The following is a 25,638-nucleotide window of genomic DNA, read 5'->3' as shown; positions in this document are numbered from 1 at the left end:
AAGAATAAACATAAAGGAAATAATATAAGGAAGGTAAACAAGATAATTTAAAAGAGAATATTAGCCGATTAGGGCATCAGAAAAAGCTTCACAGAGGACAGAGTGTTTGAGTTATACCTTGAAGAAAGAGAGAGATTGTATGAGCTAGAGGTGATGAAAAAGTTCATTCCAGATATAGAGGGTGGCAAAAACAAAGGCAGGAGATGGAATATCAAGTGTGAGGAACAGAGGAAAGGCCAATATGGCTGGATCTCTGAGTAAAGTGGGAAGAGTAAGGTACAATGAGACTAAAAAGATAGGTTGGTGCAAGACTGTATAGGTTTATAGAAGTTAAATAATAGCGCTTATAGTAATTTAAACATAAGAGTGATATAGCTAGATATGAACTTAATGAAAATCATCTGAGCAGCAATGTGGAAGATTCCCTAAGGTTGGAAAATACTTGAAATGGAAAGGACAATTAAGAGGCCATTGAAGTAATCTAGATGGGAGGCAGGGGTATACTCCTGTTTAATAATCAGCTATCCAAAATAATAATAATAATAATGGCAATAATGGCAAAAAAAAATCTTGGCATACTTTTAAGATTAATCTGAGTTATTAACATTTTCTTCATCCTTTTCTTAAGTCCCAATTTGTAACGTTTGCTGATTTCTGAGGCATTAATACTCATATTAAAAATTTAACAACTGGATCTTGAGAACTAGCTTGAGCTGGCTCCAACATATTCCTGGAAGAGCTGCTCTGGGTGTAAATTAATTCATAGCAACATAACTGGTAGCTATGAGGAGAGAGAAGGGGCCAGATGCAAGGAGTGTTATGAAGACAGAAATGTTAATGGATTAGATACATGGGTAAGAGAGAATGAAAAATTGAGAAAAATACTGAGGTTATCAATCTGAGAGATTGGAAGTTGCCTTGAATAGGCAAAATGAATGCTGGGAATCTTCAACTCTTTAGTATAATGATAGCAATTTCCAATATATGGATTTGTAAGATAACAATAATTATTGGACCTAAATCTCAGGAATATTAGTTTTACAGATGAGATATCAAAACACTTTAATATCAACCTTGCCTTGCTTTTCAGTGTAGACTTGGTTCTTGTAATATGTAATAACACTTTCCTTTGTTCATTTCTATATCTGTAAAATGCTCATTTCTACATCTAGAGAGCCCCTAAGATGTCCTGTAGCTCTAGAATTATGATCCTAAACATCTTTTAATAACCCTTGATTTTAGTGGCATAAAATAATTGCCTTGAAATGTGATCAAATCACATATTTTGGTAATTTCATAATCAGTAATTGTTCATCCAATAATTGGCCACTCATTTTTTAAATTAGATCTATGATTTCAATGGTACAGGGAATTCTGGGTAAGAGAGTCCTTAATACATGTAGACTGATTTGATCAATCAGTTTAAAGCTTTAATTGCCTCTGAATGGTAAAGTAACTTTCCCAGGGTTACACTACTGAGAAGCAGAATTTGAAACCAAGTCTTTCAGAATCCAAAGCCAGCTTTCTATCCATTAGTGCATGCTACTTCCTATATAATCTTCAATTTCACTCTATTTTGATATCATTGCTTTCTTATTTGTATTTGAATCAGGGCAGCTTCACGAGAAGATTTCAAGGACAAAAGACAGCTATAAAACATTTTTAGAAGAAAAATGTCATGTGAAAACATCTCTCTGACAAGATCACTAGTCTAAATAAATGTCAAGATATTTTGGTTCTAATTCCAGCTCTTGAATTTATTCTTTAAAGAAACAGAATATAATATTTAATAATAACTTATTACTGCTTGGCACAGGGGGCTTAGAAACACTAGAACCTCCTTTTCACTGTTCTACTAGACTCAGTGAGACTCAGTGATATTCAGTGGGAGGAGCCTGAGCTCTGAAAAGCAATTTCAGTCTTTTTGTTTGTTTTTGGTTTCATTATCTCTGTCTTTTTCTGCCTCAACCTTAGAACCACAGGGAAACCTCCTTAAATCTTATATTCAATTAAAGGTGTGTTGAGGGAGAGGGGAGAGAAAACAGAAGATAATTAGTGCAAAATAAAAATCAGATATAAAACAACTATTTATTTCTCCCACATACAAGTGCACATTAACACCCAAACAAGCTGCAGAAATAACTTTAACTACTTTTAAATTCTCTAGGGAGATTTAGACTTAAACATCAAAAAATAAAAGTGTTGTGTGGGAATGCTAAATCAGCATTTCACATTTCACTTCGTCTCTATCCAAACAATTCCCTCTAGGCCCATGTCTTCCTTCTGGTAAGCCTGATAGAGTTGTGATGATCCTCTTCAATTTGCAAACTCATTCTGCCAATCAGCTTTAACTAAAGGACCCAAAAGCTACCCTTTTAGATTCATAAGGCTTCCTTAAAGTTGCACTATTTCAAAATCACTATTTAGTCACTTATGCTTAAACTTAAAGAAACTCAAAGCAGAAAAAGTGGCCCAAGATCGAAGTTCAGCTCTGCTATGGGACTCGACACTAAAAAGTTGCTGGTTTAAGGAGAAAAGTGCTGTCCCTGTCCCAGTGCTCACAGGAAACTCAGGGGAGAAAGCATGTACATAAATAAGTATATATAAAATAAATACAATTGTAAGCAAATGCTGTGTCAAATCCTAGAATTTTAAGATAGCTGGGCAATGTCTATTTTTATAAACAAATATATTTTTAATCAGTCAGCACATTATAACTGTGATACCGCTATATGAAAAATAATAGATTAACATTATTTCCAACTCTCACTAAACAAAAATTTATTATTAGCTAAGGAGTTGACATTGTAGACAGACAGTGATACTTAAAATCAGGAAAACATGAATTCAAATCTCACCTCAGACATCTGCTAGCTGTGTTACCATGGTCACATTGCTTAATTTATATCAAGGTTCATTTCCTCTCTTGTAAAATAAAGTTAGCAATGGCATTCATCTCCCAAGGCTATTTTTCCCCATTATATGTAAAAATGATTTTTAACATTTGTTTTTTAAAATTTTGAATTCCAGATTCTCTCCCTTCCTAACTCCCCACAGTCTCTCATTGAGAAGGCAAACAAACAAAAAAGTCATTATGCAAAACATTTCCATATTATACATGTTGTCAAAGAAAACAGAGCAAAACAAACAACAATCTCAAGAAAAATAAAGTTTAAAAAAATGCTTCAATCAATTTTCAGACACCATCAGACACCTTACAGATCTTCAGGATAATCCTTTCCATTTTCTTATACATCTCGTATTGTACTTTATGACAAACCATTTCATGTGAGGCCAAATAGTAGGAATAGAGAATGGTGAGAAGAGCCTTGCAGTGTTGAGCAATTCACTTTTGGGATGTTATCTTTTAAAATTAGGAAATTCTACTAAATGACAAGGTCCTTTCAACCTCTAAATCCGATTTCCGTAAACTCCCTTCAGATTCTAAAGATCGGTATGACACTCAGTTTTTCCCTAGACAATTCACCTATTACGTCTATTTTCTATCCCCTTGACATGCTACACATAGGAAGGCAGTGTTTGTTTACTTAGTCCCAATGATTTCATCAGGGTAGAAATTATCTCTATCAATGCATATCAGAACTTTGATACTTATTATCTTAAAAAGTTACTTCGGAGCAACGGGTGGGTAAGTGTAACTGTTCAGGGCTATTACAGCTAGGATCTTCAAAGCCAGCACTTGAAGCCAGATCTTCGAAAACTACCCCTTTTTTCACTGTACCCAGGTTCTTAAACAATGGTTCTATACCCTTTTTTGGAGGCCTTATTTATAAGTGAATTGCAGGTTGCAAAATTATAATTTATTATCTGCAAATTTTGATCTGTATGCCTATTTTATATAACTACATAACTGGGGTCAGGTAAAAATTTCTCAGGAGAAAAGATTTTTCGAATGGAAAAAGTTCCAGAAGCCCTGCACTATATACCATGATGCCTGTTTTGTTTTTGTTTTTTTTTTTTCCTTTTTAATTTTATCTTAATCTATAAAAGATTAAATGTGGAACTTTTAAAATGCCAGCATCTTAGGAATATTCCACTTAGTTATGGCATTCCTTTCTGGGGGGAGGGGATGGTGGAGGAGGTATTTTTAATAATTTCAACTGAAAACAATACTCTTTACTTCAACTCTCAAACTGTGTAAGCTGACAGGAACTTTTACTTGTGGGTGAATAATCTTTATTTGGTCTGTGTATTCTGGTTCGAATGTGGAAATTTTCAGCAAGAAAATTGGCTGAAAACCAACTTGACTGTGCCATTATGATGGATCCAACAAATGCTTTTAAACTCCCACCCTCCCCAAGGATTTATACTATTGTAGCTAGCAAGCAGATGGCCTAAATGCCATTTAAATTTGTCATATTATTAGCTCTTTCTCTGACTTTCTCCTTATAATAGTCTCATCTTTAAAAACAAAACAGCACAGTCCCGCGCCAAGACCGAGGGCCAGAGAGAATCGGCGTTTCAGAGGCAGTAACCATCACAACCCTGTGACACTAAAGCTGGTAATAGGTGCGGACACCAGATGAAGTTGGCTAGTGGCTGTGGTAAAGGCAGGAGCCACGGGTCTGGAGCTGGAAGGGAAGGGCCGCTTCAACAAAGGGAGGGGCTGAGAACCCAAACCGTGGCTCCTCAGCCCGTCAGGGTACCAGAAAAGAAGTTCAAATGTAATGGCTGAAGTGGGGAACCGGGTGAAGAGTGTGAGGTGGAGAGCGGAGGACTTTACCACCCGTCCACATCTTTCGTCAGGAAGAACCGAGGATTCCTCTAAGAGCAGGGTGGCCCAACTCCGTCACAGTGACCGCTTCTCCAGGACGTTCTCCGTTCTACCCCAAAATTCCCTCGACGCCCCGCTCCGGGGCCCGCGGGAGCCCCGCGAGGCCAAACCGGCGCCTCGGATTGGCCGCCGTCTCGGTCGCGGACCCGCCCCCTTCCCCCGAGGTGTTCGGTGTCCTCGCTCCCCTCCAACCCTCCCCCCACCCCGAACTGGGCTCCCCCAGCTCTTGCTCCCTAGTTTCCGTTGCGAGGGTAGCGGCGTCTGTTGGTTGTCAAGATGGCGGCGGCGGCGGAGTCGGCGGGGCTGCTGCTGCTGCCGCTGCCAGGCGGGGTCGCCGCCGCCGCTGCTGCTGCAGTCGCTGTCATCGCCACTGCCGCTGACACCACCTGCAGAATCGCTGCGCGGGAGCAGGGGCTGGCGCGGCCCACCCTGCAGCACTCGTAACTCGAGGCCTCGGGGATCTAGGGAGTGGGGGAGAGGAAGGGAGGGGAGGGAAGGGAGGGCTAGGGTGGGGGGAGGGGAGAGGGGACGCGGGAGGAGGGCACCGCGCAGCTGACATGAGGGAAGCGTCTGGGGGTCAGCAGAGAGTCGAAGCGGCTCTGGGCTGAGAGATGCTGACGGGCCGGTCTGGGGCCAGGAGCCCACCCCGGGGATCGGGCACTGCGCCTGCCTCCCCGGGCCCCCACTGGAGAAGCAACTTTACCCAAGGGAACAACTTATATCAGTATCCTTCCTTGGCGAGCAGCTTCTGAAAGGGTGATGGGTGATAATCAGTTCTGAGGCTCTGAATGACCACGTCCAGGACTTAGCGCCCTCTCCCCTCCACCTCGCCCTCTGCTTGTGCTTGTGTCATCAGTGTCTGATCGGGATTGTTGTTGCCCAGTCTGTCCTTGAAAATAAGGTGTAGCTACGCCTAAGTTAGTTTTTAAGGCAGATCCTTCCTTTGCCGGGCTACCTTAGTCTTATTTATTCCGAGGTTTATTTGTTTGTTTTTTGCTAATTTTTGTGCATTTTAAAATCCTTTAGTCTCAGAAGTCCATTTCTTGGCGTTTTTCCCCCTCTGTGTGTCACAAAAGTGACTGAATCTTTTAATTCTTGATAACTGAAAATTACAGGTAATGAATGCCAGTACCAAATTTTAGCAACTTGACATTTCCTTTCACCCGACTTTTTCACCAAAATGGTATGAAAAGGTTTCTTCAGAACTCATTTTTTTTCACCCTATGTCCACAAACCGTTTGTCTCATTGACAAAAGAGAGGTGCAAGAAACTTGGGTAATTCACAAAGTAAGTAATATACATGAGACAAGTGGAAATTTAGAGACGTGGGGGAATGAATGAATTAAAATATAGAAACACATATACACACATGCATACTTCCTAACCATTTCATAATAGGGTGTTCTGGTAGATTGTGTGTGGTAAGAAAACAGTAAAATATCAACTATGCTTATTCCTTTAAAAGGTGTTTTTTTTTTTTTTTTTTTTGTGGTAAGCCTTGGATTTTCAACGTGATAAATGATGAAGATGCTATGTAATATTTTTACAAGTATCAATTACTTTTATTTGTTCCAAACTTTAATTTCTTCTGGTATTCCTGATGGAAACTTAGTTCTGAGGATACATAGTAGCAACTTTCTTTTTATATCTTAGAAAATTATTTGAGACATTGGGAATTTGGTGGATGGTCATACAATAGTTTGTCAGAGGCAGGCCCTGAACCCATGTCTTTCAGATCTTAAAACCTGCCTGCTATGATCACCTCTGAGGTGCCCTAGTATAAGCCATACCTGAACAAGAATTCCCCCAATCTCCAGAAGTCCTCTACTGTTATTTGCCTTCTACTTGCCAGATTGGAAAAGGCTATGGGCCCCTTTTCACAAGAATTTTTTTAAATGCATAAAATAAAAAACATAGGATCACAAGGAAACAATTTTGATGAAATATTTATCAAAACTTTAAAAAAAAACAACCCTGATAGTAGCTTTGCATTATGCTGATAAACTGGGTTCCATCATCCTATTGGCTATTTTTATTCTGTTCCTTCTAATCCAAAAATCATTCTCTCAGCGTAAATGGAAGCAAAATTAAAATTAAGTTCCTGCTTTCTCTCCATTGTCCTTTACAGTGATCCCACCTTACAGTAGTTTCTTAAAAGAATATTAAGTAAAAGAGGCAAATTATTAAAAGTTCATTTCCCCTCTTAAATTGGAATCAGTTTTTCTATTAGAGCCCTTTCATAGAAATAATTATGAGACTCCCTCTAGAGGCCTTGACTCAGCAATGCAGTTGATTATTCAAGTCAGCAATAAATTTACCATCATTTATTTTAAATTGTAAGTTCCCCTGTTGCAAATGTCAGCTACAACAATTTCCCAAACTTCTATTTTTATGTAATTTTTTGAGAAAGCCATTCAGTATGAAGGTGTCTATCTAAAACTTGAATAACACATATGTATCTGAAATTTATAATTATTTCATGTGACATTTAATATAGTATATTTATACATATTATAAGTATCCTAAAAATAAATGAAAAGGCATTAGTTAAATTTAATGATAGCGTAAACTTCTTTTTTTTCTAACAATGCAAACTTGCTTCCTTTCCCCCTTCTATATGTATATATATGTAACTATATAAGACTAAACATAATATACTCATAAACATAAAGAACAATACTTTGTTTAAAATTTGTTTTTTAAATTAACATTTTTCTCCCAGAATATTTATATCCACACACCCCAGTCATTAAAAATGAAAGAAAAAGAAAAAACTCTTGTAAGAAATATGTATAGTTAATCAAAAACAAATGCCATATTAACTGTTTAAAAAATGTCTCATTCTGCACTTTAAATTTAAGTTCATAAATCTCTTTTCTCAGGTAGGAGGATAATGTTATTCATCATTGGTCTTCTGGCATCATAGTTGGTCATTGCACTGATCAGTTCTTAAGTCTTAAAAAGTTGTTTATGTTTATAATGTTGTCATTAGATATAAATTGTTCTCAGGGTTCTGCTTACTCTGAGTTGACACAAGACTTAGTAAGACTTGTAAGGTGTAGTACTTACTCTGAGTTGACACAAGACTTAGTAAGACTTGTAAGGTGTAGTACCTCATTTTCCAAACTGATATTTCTCTTTCCACCTCTTCCTTCTATAGCTCTCATTTCATTTTTTTATCCTAGAACTCCCATTTTTTCCATTTGTTTACTCTCCATCTTTCATTCATGAAAATCATTTTTTAAAACTCGTTTTTATCACTTCCAGGAATTCTAATTGTATCCAAGCTATTTTTTTCCTTTTGTTGTTGTTGTTTTTAGATATTTTAGCTTTTTTCCCCTAGGTTTGTGTTTGAAATTCCACATTGCCTTAATTTTTCTTCCTGGTCAGATTTTTTTTCTTTGCTACTTTTTTCCAGCCTTCTTTCCTAACCAGAGACTTGTTGTTAAAATTGAGCTTTGTTTACTTCTGGAGAAAATGGATAAGCCATTTTGACCCTGTTTAATGTATCCTTGGATCTTTATGTTGTTTTCTTAAGGTTGTATTACTTGGAAACAGCTTAGGCTAAGAACCTGCAAGTTTTTCAGTGTGCCCAGATTGGTCTGATCCAGAAGTCTTGAGTATGATATTCCTGATCTTGAGCTATGCAAGTTATTGAACTTTGTTTGAATCTGAGCACCACAAATGAGGGCTTGCCTCTTATTAGAGGTGCAATAGACAGCTTCTGGATTCAGCCATCTCTAGCAATCTGGAAAGCTCTGTACGTTCAGAGTAACCAAACTGCAGGCTCCCTTTTGATCTTCACTTCCTGATTATTTTGTAGGCTTCAGATAGACCTGAGCGCTGGATTTGTGATTGTTTCACTCCTAAAGCTAGTCACAAAGCTGTTTCTTGATTCTGTGGTTGCTATTCTTTCAGTATACAGCCTAGGGCTTCTGAGATTTCCTAGTCTTAAACCATTCCCCTAGATATAATATAATAAATATAATATAATATAATATAATATAATATAATATAAGAAAAATCTGTGACTTAGCACTGCATAAATGGGTAACACACCTGCCACTGAGTACCTGTTCCTAGTCCGCACACAGAGTTAGGGACTTTCTCTTGCCATAATGCACAATTGTGCTAGAAGTCACCATAACACCTGGCTAGACCTTTTTCCTAAAGGAAACCTCAAGGAACCTGCATTCTAATGAAGAAAATACAACATAAGAAATAGGTCCAGTGAGCACTTAAATGTAGCTTCAGGTGTCCATAATTATTTTAAGCAGGGTTGCTGCTACTCGTGGAACAATCTCTAGTACATCAGACTCCAGTTGATCAAATACTGTGGGCTTTCTATGTGTCAGTAACTGTCCTTGGTCCTAGGAATGCCAGTATAAAGGTGAGATAGTCCAGGCCATTGCATAGCTTTTTATTATGAGTTCACAAAGTAGTAAATAAATGAGGTATATAAAGAAATATATATCACTAGGAGGCACTAAGCTGAAGGAGTCAGGAAAGGCCTTAAGCCAAGCTTTGAAAGGGTTTCAAGAGGTTTAGAATCTCTAAACTTGATGAATTTCAAGAGTTAATATGGGCAAAAATAAAAATTGCCATCCTGAAAGCAACTTGAATTTTCCTAATCTTGGCCTCAGTTGATACATAAAGTTTTTCAGAACCCATACTCAAAGCCTTTTTATCTTAGAAGAACCTGTCAACATTTGTGCTCTGTTAACATGGCTAGAAACTTCATTGTTTGTTATAAAGCAATCAAAGGCAAATATAATTTGCTTCTCTGTATCCTCTTTGCTTCTGTTCTAATTCCAGTGCCAATCTTACCAAAGACTCAGTTTCAGGAACTCTCATACAGTATTGTTTCCTTCATCTGACTTTAAACTGAAAGAATGTATAACTGCAGCATGCCTTCACCACTGCTTCTGCATGGATGCATCTAGGTACTTGGAGTCCAGGATCTGGGAATTTGGAATTATTTTCTATCCAACTGCCTTTACTACATACTACCTGCTGTTGGTTTAAGAGGTTCTGCCATTGCCTCTTAATAGTTGACATCTCAGGAACTGCGGGAGAGTAATGATCCTGGAGGGAAGAAAGGCTTTTTTTTGTATTTCTGGTCGTTTGATCTATGTGGTCACCTCTCTCTAGATCTCCTACTATTTTGCATATAATAGGCATTTAATAAGTACTTGTTGAATGGTAGAGTGTGTTTGAATGAAGATCAGTGGAGAAAAGAAGGGTGGTTATGGGAATATAATATAATTCTGCTCAACAAAAATAGTAAATAGATGGAAATCCAAGGAATAAATCACAAACCTCTCTCATGGAATCATGATATGGTAGTGATGGGAGAATTCAACTATCTAAACATCTAATGAAGCACTCTCTTGATCAAAAGTAGAACTAAAAGCAATTGAAAAATTCTTGAGTTTCTTTAGTGATAATTTCTCTAAAAGGTAGAGGATGCAACAATAGCAATAGCTATTCAGGATCTGAATTTGATCAAGGAGGAACTGGTTACTTAAATAGAAATCATGAGAACCTTGGAGAAAATGAGTTCATTAGAATTTGTCATAGAAAGAAGAGTCTGATGTATACGCTATATTTCAGGAAAGTAAATTTCAAAGTGTTCAAAAAAATAATTAGTAAGTTCATATAGTCTAAAATTTTATAGATGAAATCTACCTAATAATGATAGCCTCTGAGAATCTATAAGTAACTATATTCCCCTTTGATAATTTTAGTAATTTTGGAAATAATTCATTTTCTATCTTATTCTACATGTATTGAATTCTGAAAGCTTCATATAAAAAGTAAACTTTTATAATTAATCACTTTACTGATAATTTTGGTAATGCAGTTGGGGTTAAGTGACTTGCCCAGTGTCACACAGCTAGTAAATATTAATTTCCTGAAGATAAATTCGAACTCAGATCCTCTTGGTTTCAAGACCTGTGCTCTATCCACTGTGCTAATGATAATTTTTTTAAAATGTGTTATATTTGTTATATCTCCTGAGTTTTCCTGGAAATAATTTTTCATATAGTTATATTTGCTGATAAGTCTAATTATTTATATTTTATATATGGGATATATTGGAAACTAGTCTAACTTGTTGACTTCATCTAAAGTAATCATTATTTAAGAGGTCTTTCAAAAAAGTTTGCATATAATACAGACCTCATTGATATTGTTAAAGATTATAGACTCACTTCTTCATGAAGACGGGAACTGTATCTCTTCTAAATCTGATTTTTTTCCCCAAAGCTGATTGGGTCCTCTTCAAACTCTGTGTATTAATGAAATGTTTGTTGAATATGCATTTGTCTTTGAGTAGAAATTTAAATACACTACTTTTCCTTAATTTAACACTATAACTAGAAATATGAAGATCCATCTGGAAAAAAATCTAGAAGAAGAACGTCAAAAATTACTGCAGGAACAAAGAATATGTCGAAGTCGAGCACGTAAATATAGTATTGAATCAAACAGAAGAAGAAAGTAAGTAATTACAGTTTATGCTGAGAGTTTTAAAAAGACTTTGCTGGTTTTATTAGATGATTGAACCTTTTGTTCATAAAAAACAAAGATGTGAGGAAAGTTTTATGGATCTAAATAATAATACTGCATCTTCCAAATAGAGTGCTATCTATTTTTTTCAGGTATTTTATTTTTATTTTTACTTTAATTCACAAATCTTAAGGAAGTAATAAATTGTTTTTTGAATAATCTGAATTATGCCATGTTTAATTTTTACAATAATGTTTTCCTTCCTATTTTTACAACATTTTATGATTAAATGATAGCTTACCACATCATCTTTTATGTCTGGTTTTGTGACTTAATTCATTCATAGTCACCCACATTCAACCATATAGGGAAAGCAAATGCATACTCTTAAGGAGTCGTCTGAACTTATCCTTTTGAGTTGCCATATTTTCCAGAAACACTGCCCCAAAGTTTGTAAAGGCTTTGAACATGTCAAGGATGAAACCCTACTCCACCCTTAACTGACCTATGTTGTTTGCAGCCAAACTGGACTCCTTATGTATCCTTGGGAGTCAAGACAGGCCACCAATAAGTCTGTACCAGTATAGGAAACCACTTAGCAGCTAGGACCTTTGTAGATAAGCATAATCTTCATAGTCCACCAGTTCCCAAGAGAAAAGAATGCTATTTTTGCCATCTTGATTATTCATGATTTCACCTCTCCAACATTCCCATTTCAATGGAAATTACTATTTCTCCTCATCTCCTTGTTGTAGTTTCATAAATATGTAAGCTTCTGTTTGAATTGTGAACTTTGTGTGTTTGTTTAGGATTCCACATGCATGTAATGACTAGTTGCAAGCAATTTCATGGACTTAATTGTTTTTGGCTAATAGTACACATAAGTATATGTATATATAGAGAGGAGTGTGTATATGTGTGTGTATTGTGTGTATGTTTCTGTATTTAAAGTGGTATACAAATTTAAAGTTAAAATAAAGTTTGTGTATATATATATATATATATATACATATACATATATATAATTTGAATAATGATATAAACAGGAAGTTATTTGCAAAAAAGAATTAGAAATCGTATATAAAAGAATGAAAAATCTAAAAAAGATTAATACTTATATATAAAATAAAGAAAACAAATTAAAGTACAAAAACTCAGTATCTTTTTTTTTATTTCCTTGACATTTTCAGCTTTTTTAGCAATACTTTTTTGGCTGTTTTTTAGGACTAAGTTGTTATAGCCCCTTAAACTTTGCTATTTTTCCTATCTTTTCCAACTTACTTTAATACATGACTATTAGAGCATATCAATAACATCAAAATACATTTGTTACAGATTTATCTTGGGAAAAATAACATTATTTACCATTTTTCTTTCTATTATATTATTTTTTCACATTAAGTCTTTTGTTCCATTAATTATACTTCATCTTTTCATTAGTACTTTTTCCTCTTTGTTTTTAAAGAAAACAGAGGGATATAGAACATGTTATTTGTTCTTTTCCTTGATTAATCTTTTACTTTTCATACATATATGCATTTGTATAAATATACACAGAGAGAGATCCATATTACAGTGAAGTAGAAAGAGCATTGGATTTTGAAGTTGAAGGGTCTACTTTTAAAACCTGTTTCTACCATCTATTTCCTATACAAGTCATTTCCCTTCTTTGCATGTCATTTCTTCATTTGTAAAATGAGGAAACTAAATTAGTTAAACTCGAAGATCCTTTCTTACTCCAAATCTGTGGTTTTGTTATTTTTTGTTCACATATTTTCAGCTGATTCTGTGAATGTTACATACATTAATCATGGTCATTATCATAATAATTAATCATTTTTATCCATAAAACTGCTGTCTTCCTCATGTTGTCAAAGCTATGCATGAGAATCTCTCGTGGGGGGATATTATGAATCATTGCAGAGAAGAATCTGCAATTGTGAAATCTTGTTTCAAACCTTTTTTTATAATTATAATTTATAATAAAATATTACAGGGCAGCACCAGGGCAGCACCTTTATAAAAATTTTAAAACACCAAGCCAATGACTCACATAATCTATAAATTTCTTAAATATTCATAGTGACATAGAAGTGACCCTGAAGAGTATAAGTTCTAATAGATCTTTAACATGTACCTATGAATACTTTTGTATAACTAAGTCCCTTTTTTCCTTCATAATAGGATGAAATACTTTTAAGAGACTCATTGAGTCAGAAAGTATATTGAGTTTTGTGGCTTTCTCTCATGTATTCCAAATTACCCCAAAATTTGTATCTAGCCACAGTCCTAGAAGTAATTAAATGCCCCTGACGTACTGACAGGATTCAGTTTCATCATTTTTGCCATGTCTGTTGATATAGTTGATGTGAAGTGTTATTTATGGTTGTCTTGACTTGCAATTCTATGATTGCTAAGAAAATTGAACATCCTTTCATGTAGCTATTAAATTTTTTTTCTGTCCAACATATTTGGTTCATGTTCTTTAAACATTTTTCCACCGAGGGAGTGTATGTTGCTCCATGAATATATATCACTTTGAACAAATTTTGGATGTTAAATTTTGATTTTAATATGTTTTTGTAAACATTTTAATTCATTTTTTTATTTCAGAGATTTTTTGTGCAAAATATTTTGATTATTTTATGTAATTGAATCAATAATTTCCAATAATATTCTTTTCTTCATAACTGAGATTAATATATTATCCTTTTTTTCTTCTAATTTCAATGATGTTAGCATAAGATGTGAGGTATTTAAATGTTGTTTCATTAAGCAATTACTTTTTTTTTCCAATTTTTTTATTACAATGATTGCATTCTGTAGTTTTTTAAACATGGGCTCATAAAATATTAGCTCTCTTCAGTGTATTCTGTGAAGGATACTTTCAACTGTTCCATCCATCTGTTTCTCTATGCTTTTTCCTCCCACTGCCAACCAGACTTTAAAAAAAAAATACTTAAGATTATCCAATTCTATGAAGTAAAGTTTTTGTATTTTGATTATCATGATATGGGGTTAAAGGGAGGAAATCTTGACCTGTGACTTCATTGATGGAAATTTTTTTATTCTGAAAATTACTTCCACTATTTTAGCTCAGCACCTTATCTGTAATTTATCATGTTAGAGAATTGCCTCGGGCACTGAAAGTCTAAATGACTTGCCCATAATTGCAGTCAACAAATGGCAGAAGCTGAACTTCAAACTAAGTCTTCTGTTAGGAAGGTCAGACCTCTGTATTCTAAAATAATGTTCCTCTCTATGTTTTCATTTTATGCTTTATAAAGTTGAATTAATATGTAAATTAATTTGAAAAATTTTATTGCTTTATTCATTTCATCCAACTCTTGACTTTTATTATAATTGTTTTTAAGTGTCTCTTCTATATCATAATGAGATAAAGGCATCATTCACTATTTGTTTTTTTAATTTGGATATTTTATCATTTTTTAAATCATCCGTTTCTTTTAGGACCTTCTATGTATTATTATACAAGTGTATTTAGTAATCTCTGATGGTTTTCTATATTTTGCCCTTGATGCAATCTTTCCTTTAGAACAGGGAGAGAGAACTTTTTCTTGTTCTTCTATGGACCATTTGGATATTTATAAAATCATTCGTAGGTCATACAAAATTAGCTCCTCATAGAACTCAAGCAATGGGAAGTTATTTTAACTAGTTTTTTAGCTCATCATCGTTGGTGGTTGTAAAATCACTTGGTTGCCTTCACAAATCATTTCTCAGGCCTTATATGAACTACTGCTGGATGTTCCCTACCCCTGCCTTATGGCTTTATTTTCACACTCTTGACCTGCTATTTATTAATTTTATTATTTTTTTCAAGAAATCAACTCCTAGTTTTATTTTGTATAAACAAAATCAATTAATCAACAAGTTTTTATTAAGCACCTCCCTATGTGACAGGAACATGCTATAGATACTAGGGATACAAAGGCAAACATAAAGCATCCTTTTTCTCAAAGAGGTTATTTATATGTGATTCCAGATACAGAACTGGAAGGATTTTAAAGGCTGTCTTTATTTTATAAATGTGGTGGCTAAGTCTGGGAAAGTTAAATGACTTGCCTGAGTTCCACAAGTTGTAAGCATCAGAAGTACAATTTTGTGCCTTTTTTTTCAATTGCTAATGTTATTTTGGTTACATATCTTTTCCCAATTTCTTTTGATTGCTTTCTCCCTTTTGTAAATTTAAATACAGACTGAATTAAATTCCCCTCTCTAATTTATTGCTAAAAACATTCAGTACTATAAATTTGCTTCTTTACATCCCATAATTTTTGATACATAATATTTATGTTATAAATTTTTACTTAAGTTTTAAGATTACTTATTTCCTTTGGCATTATAATGCATTGATAAATCATTTTTAGTTTCTATTTGATTTTATATCTTTATCATGACATTATATATGTAAATCTATAGTATAAACTCTAAATGTAGCATATAAAATCTGATTTTCTATATTTACTTATCTTTAAGACCAAACTCTTCCTCAACCAAAAGATAGAGTTCATAGTATTTATAAGGGTGGTTAAAGCATTGTTATTTATTTTGTTAATTAAAATATTTCATTATTTTGAAAATATTTTGTTATTACATTTCATAGGTACTTGGAAAAATATATATTCTTAGTTGTTACCAATAATTTCTCTCATATATCTGATTTAGTTTAATTCATCCCTATTGCTTTTTTCTTATTTATCTTTCTGTTGTATCTATCATTGTGACAGTGAAGTATTAAAGATCTCTCAACTATTTCTTAAATGTATCTCTTTTCACAGGCTTGCAAGATTTTCCTTTAAAAAAAATTTAAGCACAAGTGGTTTTCTTCTATCTTTAAAAAACCTATCATTTGACATGTAAGGGGTATTATCCTATTTCTTTCCTACCTTTGACAGCCAAACTCTTAGAAAAAATTCTTCTACTCTCATTGCTTCTACTAGTTCTCTTTTCATTTACTTCTCAACTTTTTGCAATCATAATTACAGTCTTGTCATTCAATTGAAACTATTCTCTCCAATGTTAATAATAATCTCTTAAAGGAAAAATATGTTAATTTTCTATTTCAATATTTTAATATTAACCACTCTATTTTCTTCAATATTCTCTTCTCTGGGTTATTAACAATATTGCTTTCCTCATTCTCTATTTTCATGGTTCCCTTTCTCATTATTTATGTTTTATTGGATCATCATCCATGTCTCCTCCCCTAACTTTGAGTGTATCCTAAAAGCCAGCACTTAGTCCTTTTTTCTATTTTTGCAGTCTCTTGATGACCTCATCTCTTTTTTGCATTTAGTTATCATTTTTGTATGGATCACTACAAAATCTAACAATCCAACCCTTGATTATCACCTGAGTACTAATCCAACATTACCAACTACCTACCTTTTGGACATTTCCACCTTCTATAGGCTCTCCTTTCTCCTGTCACCCAATGTTTTGTTTATACTCCCACAATACCTCTGCTATGCTATCTGCCCCTTCTCTAAGCTCAGGTGACTATTGTGATGATTCAGACTTTTGTCAGCTTTTACTTTCTTAATTGGTCTCTCTGCCACAGTTCTCTCCCCTATCTATTTTTTTTATGCAGCAGACATTTTCCAAAAGCACATTTGACAACGATACATGCTGGCTATTTGACTCTGCTCAAGTTGCTTACCTTCTAAGTTCCCTAGAAAACTAGTCTGCTTCCTGTCCTCACATTAAGCTCTCCATCATCTACCTACACACTGGCTTTCTTTCATGCCTTATCTCCCATTTTTTGGAATTTCCTTCAAGATTTAAAGCCATAGGGATCTCCCTAGTCTATAGTGTTCTTCATTCCATTCTTTTCATTTTGTAGCTAATCTGTATGTATTCCCCTGTTAAACATAAATATGGATATATTGTCTCCCTGTGGAATGTATACATCCCTTGATACATAAGATTCTATTTCATTTTTATCTTTATATCCCATACTTAGCTTGATGCCTAGAATATAGTAGGCTTAATATATTCTTGTTGATTCATTCATTTTGGTAGAGGTAGTTTCCTCACTGGTAGTTAAATTACAACTCCAGTCCATAAAATAGTTGTTATTAAAAAGATACATGTAGAATTTGGATTTTCAGAGTTAATTGATAAAATAATCTCTGTATCTTCAAACTTTCTTATACTGTATTCTTTTCCCTTTATATTTTTGTCATCAATTTCAACCCTTTAAAAAGGCAAGCTGATTTTACCTTGTATTACACTTGACTTTTTTCATATCCTCCCTTATTATCAAGCTTTTTTCCCCTCCTCATTCCCTAGCAGAGTTATTTGTTATAATGAAAAATTACTTTTTAAATAAATGTATTATTTATTTTTTAAAATTATTTTTTATAAAACAAAAATTTGAGTTCTGCATTATTTCCCTTCTATTCTTCCCTTACTCATTGAGAAGACAAGCCATGTGATATCATGAATTAAGCAAATAAATTGGGTATTATAAATTAATGTGGGTCTGCCACCCCTGGGAGATAAGTAACCTAAGAAATGACAATATATACTTAATAAATCTCCTATACTGGCTATAACAGTGTGAGTAGATAGAACAGCAACCAAAAAAAAAAAATACTTAACACTTTGTAATTATAAATAAGTTTATCCCCTAAGAAGTGATAAGAAAATATAATTCCTTATTTTCAATGAGATATATGGGACACTATGAGTACAGAATACAATATATACTATCAAATTCAGTTTATATGTTGGCTACACACATGTATTGATGTGTTATATCTTGCTGAACTGTTTGTTTTTCCCCCCTTTCTCTTTATTTATTTTTTGTTAGAGGATGACAGGATCATCAATTTAGGATTTTAAGAGATCCATAACTCATTTTATAGAAGATAAAACTCAAATATAGGGAGATTAAGTGACTTAAGTATTCAAAGTCATATAGTTGGTGTGTCCAAGGTATATTATGCTAAGTGATGGTAATACAAGTAAAAGAAAAAAGAAAAAGACAGTGTTTACCCTCACAGATATTATATTCTAATGGGGGAAGACAACATAAAAGGGAGATGAATAGCAGGACTGGGAAATAAGGTTTAATGGACATGGTGGAGAAGTTTGGAACATCAAGAGGAGAGCCAGGTGAGGAAGGAAATACACATGGGAAATTTTTAACTTGATATGTTTGGTGAGGGTAAAGAATCCAGTATAATGCTGAAATAATAAACCTGGGACACTGGAAGGAAGGTAATATCTTTGACAGAAATAGGAAATCTTGAAAAAAGGATTTAGTGGGAAAGAGAGTGTTCAGTTTTAGATACCTTGAGTTTAAGTTCTGAGTTTGAAAGGTCCAATAGGTCATTCATAATGTGGGACTGAACCTTATGGAAAAATTTTGAAATTGATATATAGATTTGGAAGTCATATTCTTACCATGATGCATAGAGGGGATAGTTAAACCAGTGTCAGCTAATGTGATTATCAAGATAGATAATTATGGAGCAGGAATTCTTAATCTTAACCTTTGTCAGTGGCTTCTTTGGCTATCTGATAAAATCTATAGAACTCTTTATAAAATAATATTCTTAAATTCATGAAATATATAGTATTACAGAGGAATTTGATTATACTTAAGTATAGCTAAAAAAAAAAAATTAAGTTCACAGACCCCAGGTTAATAATTAGGAAGAAGAAAAGGCGGTCCAGGATCTAACTTTGAATGAAGTTCAATTTAGAAAAAAATTAGAGAAGAATTTAGGTAAAGCATTTTATTAACGACCTTATTCCAGGTTGTCATTAATCAATATACTTTGAATAAAATTGTGCAACTATTTGCAAATCCCCCTAATTGTACTATTATCCAATCAACTTTGTCCATTTTGCCCCCAATGATGTAATAAGAGATTTTGGTAATTGCCTCGTTAAAAATCTAGATGTGCTTACATTTACAGTGATCCCTGTCCTTTTAACCTAGAAATCCTGTCCTAAAAGAAAATAAGTTATTTTAGCATGAATTCTTACTAAAAGCCTTATGATTAACAGTTATTGTTCACAAAACATCAGTTTAATCTCTTTGAGAATATAATCAAGAATTAGCAATCAAACTCAAAGGTATATATATCTAAAAATACATAGAGCACAAACTGGATTGGAGGAAGAAGAATATTTAAAATTATGTGCCAGTTATTTTGTTATAAAATCCAAAATTCAGAAAACTTCTACTTAGAAGAATTGTATGAGCCTATACTCAATCTGAATTTTAGTGGAGGGGAACAAGAAGAAAGGTCAAAATTGTATTATATGACAGGACCAGAATACAACTGTTACTTCTATATAATAATAAAAATCCAGGAACCAGAGAAGATCTGGAAAGATAAAGCTAGTGGAAGATATACTAGTAGGAGAGTTTTAAATAGGAAAATGTCAGATATGGAATACTGTGCTGGAGGCAACATGGAATAGCCAGACTTTGAAGAGATCACTACAATTTAGGAACCATATCATCTCCAGAAACTAGTAGGTATCTGGCAAGAGCCTGACTTACAGACCAAATCTAAATAGAATCTATAAGAACTTAGATATCTACAAATTTATCAAATGAAAAATCATTCAAAAAGTTAATTTTTCCTTAATCCCTACTCTGTTGCCTCACCCAATCATTAAGGTATTCCCAGGTTCCTAAAGGCATACCATCAGGTAAATAAAGGATGGAAATTCTTTAACTGCATCTTTTGTCAAACTTTTAAATTTAGATAGGTGCATCATAAAGTTAGTTCGCAGGATAATCAACTTTTTTAACACAATTGTCAAAATTGTTTATAGTAGTATTACAATCTATATCTGGTGAGGGACTGCTCACACCGAAATTATTGAAAAATCTGTATTAAAAAAGTCTTAACATGTAGGTTATATAATGATTTAGTTGATTCAGAGGACATGTGAAAGTAATCAATCAATAATTGAGTATTAAGTGTTTCTTTTGTGGGAAGTATTAAGATAGGTACTAAGGAAACAAAGGATAAATGAAATAGTCCTTATCCCAAATTCTATGGAAGGAAACATATATACATATAATAAAAAAATATACACAAAATAAAATAAGTGTAATTTTAAGTAATAAGTACTGGTAGCTAGAGAGATCAGGAAAAATGTGATATAAAAATATGGTACTTGAATTGAGCTTAAAAGGAAGTTTGGGATTCTAAGAGATGGAGGTGAAAAGGGAATTGCATTTGGGGGATGGAAGATAATCTGAAAAAAAAAGCATGGAAGGAGATGGGAGTGTTGTATGTGAGAAACAGCAAGAGATCTAGAATTTAGAAAGCAAAATAATGTGTCATAAGTCTGGAAATTTAAATTGGACCGAAGCCATGAAAGAACTGAGTTAAAAGATAGTATTTGAAAACAAAGACACCTAGGTTCTAATAATACCACTAAAGTACTCTGAGAATATGTTTTACCTTGGAGATATGATAAGACTCATAGAAAGACAAAATAACTTCCAAGTCTTTAAAGACCTGTCCTGAGGAAGAGGGATTATACTTAATTCTGTTTGGCTCTAGAGGGAACTGAAGTATAAATTGCAGAGAGGTAACTTATGCTTGATATCAAGAAAAAAAAATCCTAAGGATTTAATTTTTTTAAAGTGAAATAGATGATTTGGAAAGATAATGGGGTTATTCCCAATGAAAGTCTTCAAGCAGAAGTTAAATGGCTACTTGTCAAGAATTGTTTTAGTGATAATTCCTAATGATGCTGTATAAGGAGAATACAGTAGACATTACCTGAATTTTAGGGAAAGCATCCCATTTTAATAAAATCTACAAACAAATTAGGTAAATTTATAAATCGGTAGATAATTGGAATGTATGAATTACTAGAGCCATAGAATAGTCAATGGGCTAGTGTGACCTCAGAGGGATGTCTCTAACAGAGGGTCATTGTGATCTATAAGCCTTTTGCATTTAAGTATTTACCTCAGTGGAAGTAAAGCATTCGTTGATACTAGATGAAAACATGGATGGCTTATCAAATTTATAGATGACATAAAAAACAAAATACTGAACAGGAGAATTAGAATCCAAAAGATCTATTACAGGAAATAGAAAAAATATATAGTGAAATTTAGTAAGAACAATTTTAGTCTTACATTTGGATTCAGAAAATTAATCATAGAAATAATAGAATTATACTTAAAATCTATAAAATATAAAAATAATGAGATAATATTAACTTTCCTTGATATTTTGCATAACATTTTACCTCTGTCTCATTTGATTTTCACAAAAACCCTAAAGAACTATGAAAGCATAGCAATTAAGGCAAAATGTGAAGGTTTTTAGTAAACAACAAATCATATAGTATGACATGCCAACATTTTTAAAAGATTTTTAATAATTTTGCTGCTTTTCATTTGTAAATAATTTAAAGAATGGACTGATACTCAGATAACTATATTAGTTGTAAAATAAGAATGAGAACTCTGAATTCTAATAAAAGTAAATGAAGTTTGCAAATAAATATGCATAAATATATACTTCCTGGTTCTTGTGGCAATGTTCTAAATATTTAAGATTACTTGATTTGTAACATGCAATTTGTTGGTTTGAATACATTTTCTTTTTTTAAAATGTTTTAATCAACAGAAATTATTATTTTTCATTTCTACTTCTCCCTCATGAGGGAAAGAAAAATTCTCTTTATAAAAGTTTTAGTCAAGGAAAACAAATTCCTGTATTGTATAAAAATTACATTTCTTCTTTCTACTTCTCCTCATCAAAGGAAAAAAAAAAAAGAAAAAGAACCTCCTTGTTACCAGCATGTAAAATCAACCAAAAGAAATTCCCGCATTGTTCATATCACCAAAAAAAGTCCTAGTCTTTTCTTTCTCAAGAGATTTATAGCATATCTCATCTTTAGACCTCTGGAATTGAGGGTAGTCACTATGCCAGTTAAGCATTCCTAAGTCTTTAAGAGTTTTTTTGCTTTCATATCATTGCCCTTGTATATATTTTCCTCCTATAGTTTCACCTGCTTCACACTCTATTTATACAAGTCCTTCTAGGTTTCTCTAAAACTATCTCCATCATTTCTTAAAGTAAAACACTATTCCATTATATCCATATACTTCAACTTATTCTATCATTCCCCAATTCGTTCTTCCCACTGTTTGAAGTATTTTTTAAATTTGATCAAGAAATTATCGATTTTAGCCATATGATTTTCCTGGGAGTTTTCATTTTGGGGTTTCTTTGAGGAGGTGATCAATTGATTCTTTCTATTTTTACTTTCCTCTCTGGTTCTGAAAGATCTGAGCAGTTTTCTCTTATTTCTTGAAATGAGATACCCAAGTTCTTTGTTATTGTTCTGGTTGTGGCAATTAAGTAGTAAAATGATTCCCCCTTGGATTTGTTAATCCAGATCAGTTGTTTTTGCTCTTCTGATTACTATATATAAATATATATGTGTGTATGTATATATATATATATATGTATGTATATATATATATGTATATATATATATATATATATATATATATATATATATATATATATATATCCTATCATATCTGTAGCTTACTAATTTCTACCTGGTTAAATCAATTCAGGGATTCTGGTCATTGTTGCCATTTTCAAAATAGCCTTACTTTGTTATTTTTGGCTCTTCATTTGTTTACATTTATAGTCAAATGAAAGCTAAGAAGTTTGGCTAATCTTTTAGTCATCTTTTTTAGAGACGTAGTTACATGTCTCTTTTCTAGTCAGTAAACATTGAAATAAAGTATTAGGCAAAGTTTTATCAAGTTTGATAAAGATCATTGACAGGTTGTAATGTTCAAATTCTTGCCTTTTTAGGGGAAGATTGAGGGATAGTGAGCACTTTTATGAGGAAATCACCAGCTTCACTCTAAAATGAATTACTTTTATTCCTGGGTAAGATTTTTCTAATTTATTTAAATTTCAATTTCTCTATTCATTATGGTCACTTATCATTCAAAATATCTAAAACAAAACAATCCCATCTAGAATTAAAATTGCATCCCAAAGTGATCATACTAATTAGTTGTCTTTTTAAATATATATTCTCAAATGATCTTTTAAAGTTAATTTTGTTATCTTTTATCTTTCCATCACCTAGATGTTCTTATTTCTTCCCCTCTTTAAGCCCCTCCCAAAGAGCCATTCAATATAGCAAAGAATATTTTTTAAAAAGGAGGAAAAAATTCCGAAAAATTGATAATACAACCAAAAAGTTTTGATATATTTGCATTCTTCCACATTCATGAACCACACCCCTACCTACCCTCTGAAAAGCAGTGTAGGGAAAATATTTATCTATTCTTTGGGCTTTACTTTTCTTCATAATTTTATAAAATTATTTGTCACTTTATGGTAATTCTTTATATTGTATATTATTTTCTTGGTTCTTACTATCCTCTGAATCAATTCATAAAAGCTCTTCCATGCTTTGTATTTGTCTTACTCTGTTGCTTATATCACAGTAATTCTATTTATTCCATTTCTTCACTATCACAAAAAAAAAAAAAAGAATACTACCATAAATATTTTGTTGCATATGGAGACTTTCTTCTATCAATGACCATTGATATCAATGACAATGGGTGTTTGTGCCAAGTTAATACAATCTCTGAGTCAAAGGGTAGGGCCATTTTAGACACTTTATTTTAATAATTCAAAAATGCTTTTCACAGTAGTTATACTGAATTACATTTCTACCAAACAGTGCCTATTGTATAACATAACATAACTCATCTGTCTTTCCACAGACCTTCTCTCATTAGCTATTCCTCTTTTTTGTCATCTAATGTTCATTTTCAGAGTACAAACTAACTAAAACCTCAGGGTTGTTTTGATTTTCATTTCTCTTATTGTTAGTGAATTGGAATATTCTTTCAAATTTTCTACTAGTAATAATAGTAATATAGTAATAATTAAAATAAATTTAAATTAAAATTATGATAAATAAATAAAATAGTAATAATAGTAATATATTAATAGACATGCATACATATGACCCTTATCTGAGAAATTTGATACAAATATTTTTATTATTCAATTGCTTCCATGTCAGACACATTAATACTGTTTAGATAGAATACTATATGTAGTAAAAATTAATTTTTTTCTTTTGAAATTGTCTCTACCTTATGTTGGTTAAGAATATATATTTTACTCATAGCTTTGGAAGGTATATCATCTACTTCTTTTCTAATTTTTTTAATGCAAAGCAATTGGGGTTAATGATTTGCCCAGAATTGTATAACTAGTATTAAGTGTCTGAGGCTGGATTTGATCTTAGATTTTCCTGATTTCAATGCTGATGCTCTATCCATTCCCTTCTGATTTTTTGGCATGACATAATATTAATGTCATGTGTTCATTTTGAAATTATTGTGAAATATGGCACATGATATTGCTCTAACACCTAATTTCTTATCAGACTGCTTTCCAAGTTTCCCAGAAATTGTAAGCATATATTAAGCTATTTCCTAAGCATTTGATTTTCTTATTAAACCTTGCATTATTGAGTTGCCTTGTTTCAGTGCAGCCTATTTCATTGATCTACTTCTCAATTTTTAAAATAATTTCAAATTATTTTGATGACTTTGCTTTATAGTTGTAAAATAACACTCATGCTAAAAATCCTATAAAGCTTAAATATCAAGAGACCTTTTTTCAATATCATAAAAAGTATCCATCAAAAAAACCCAAAAGCACACATTATATGTAATTGAAATAAATTAGAAGCTTTCTTAATACATAAAGAATTTTAAGGGCAAATGTCCACTATTCCCCCTATTATTTTATGTTTTATATAGAAATGATAGTAGTAGCAATAGAGAGACAAATTAAAGATGTAAGATTGACAAAGAGTAGATAAAAAGATAAAACTAACCTTTATTTAGAAATATTTGTACACATTTAGATGTTTTGGTGGCCATTTTCCCTTCTATTTTAATATCTTCCTGTTGATTTACCTACTTCCACTCTTGGTTTTACTAAATTTAATTTCAGTTCATATTTATTATATTTCCTTATATTTCCCTTTCTGACTCCTTTAGTTTTGACATACTATCCACAAAGACTGGCTGTATTACCTTTCTCCACAGTGAGGAATTTACTATTCACTTGCCTCAGTCCCTGATCCAACGGAACAAAACTAACCCCAGGTGGATGGCATTTCACTTTTCTTCACAACTTGGTGCAGTCCCAAACACACTGGAGTGCCCTACCCTACAGAGAGCTACTGAAATGTAGGGCCACCTCAGATGTCACTGGATTGTGTTTTCCTACCCTTCTCCCTCTTCC

General features: G+C 32.9%; 2 protein-coding genes across 7 annotated transcripts in view; one reads left to right on the top strand and one right to left on the bottom strand.

The window, feature by feature from the left end:
• The window catches only part of ANGPTL5 (angiopoietin like 5), a 155,830-nt gene that overhangs the window by 23,954 nt on the left and 106,238 nt on the right, over positions 1-25,638 (bottom strand). The window lies entirely within an intron of this gene.
• The window catches only part of CEP126 (centrosomal protein 126), an 87,446-nt gene continuing 67,121 nt past the window's right edge, over positions 5,314-25,638 (top strand). For 5 of the 6 annotated variants that reach the window (XR_012488413.1, XR_012488414.1, XM_074304430.1 and 2 more), the window contains exons 1-2: positions 5,314-5,519; positions 11,174-11,299. Coding sequence is in view for 4 of the 6 variants with exons in the window: in XM_074304430.1 (XP_074160531.1) it covers positions 5,407-5,519; positions 11,174-11,299 (239 nt within the window). In the remaining 2 variants the exon portion in view is untranslated. The remainder of the gene's footprint in view (positions 5,520-11,173; positions 11,300-25,638) is intronic. The other variant, XM_074304431.1, reaches the window with a different exon arrangement.

The sequence above is a fragment of the Sminthopsis crassicaudata genome, chromosome 3, assembly GCF_048593235.1.
Source record: "Sminthopsis crassicaudata isolate SCR6 chromosome 3, ASM4859323v1, whole genome shotgun sequence".
Lineage (NCBI taxonomy): Eukaryota > Metazoa > Chordata > Mammalia > Dasyuromorphia > Dasyuridae > Sminthopsis > Sminthopsis crassicaudata.
Note: the sequence above shows the minus strand (reverse complement) of the source record. Positions and strands in the feature narration are given on the sequence as shown.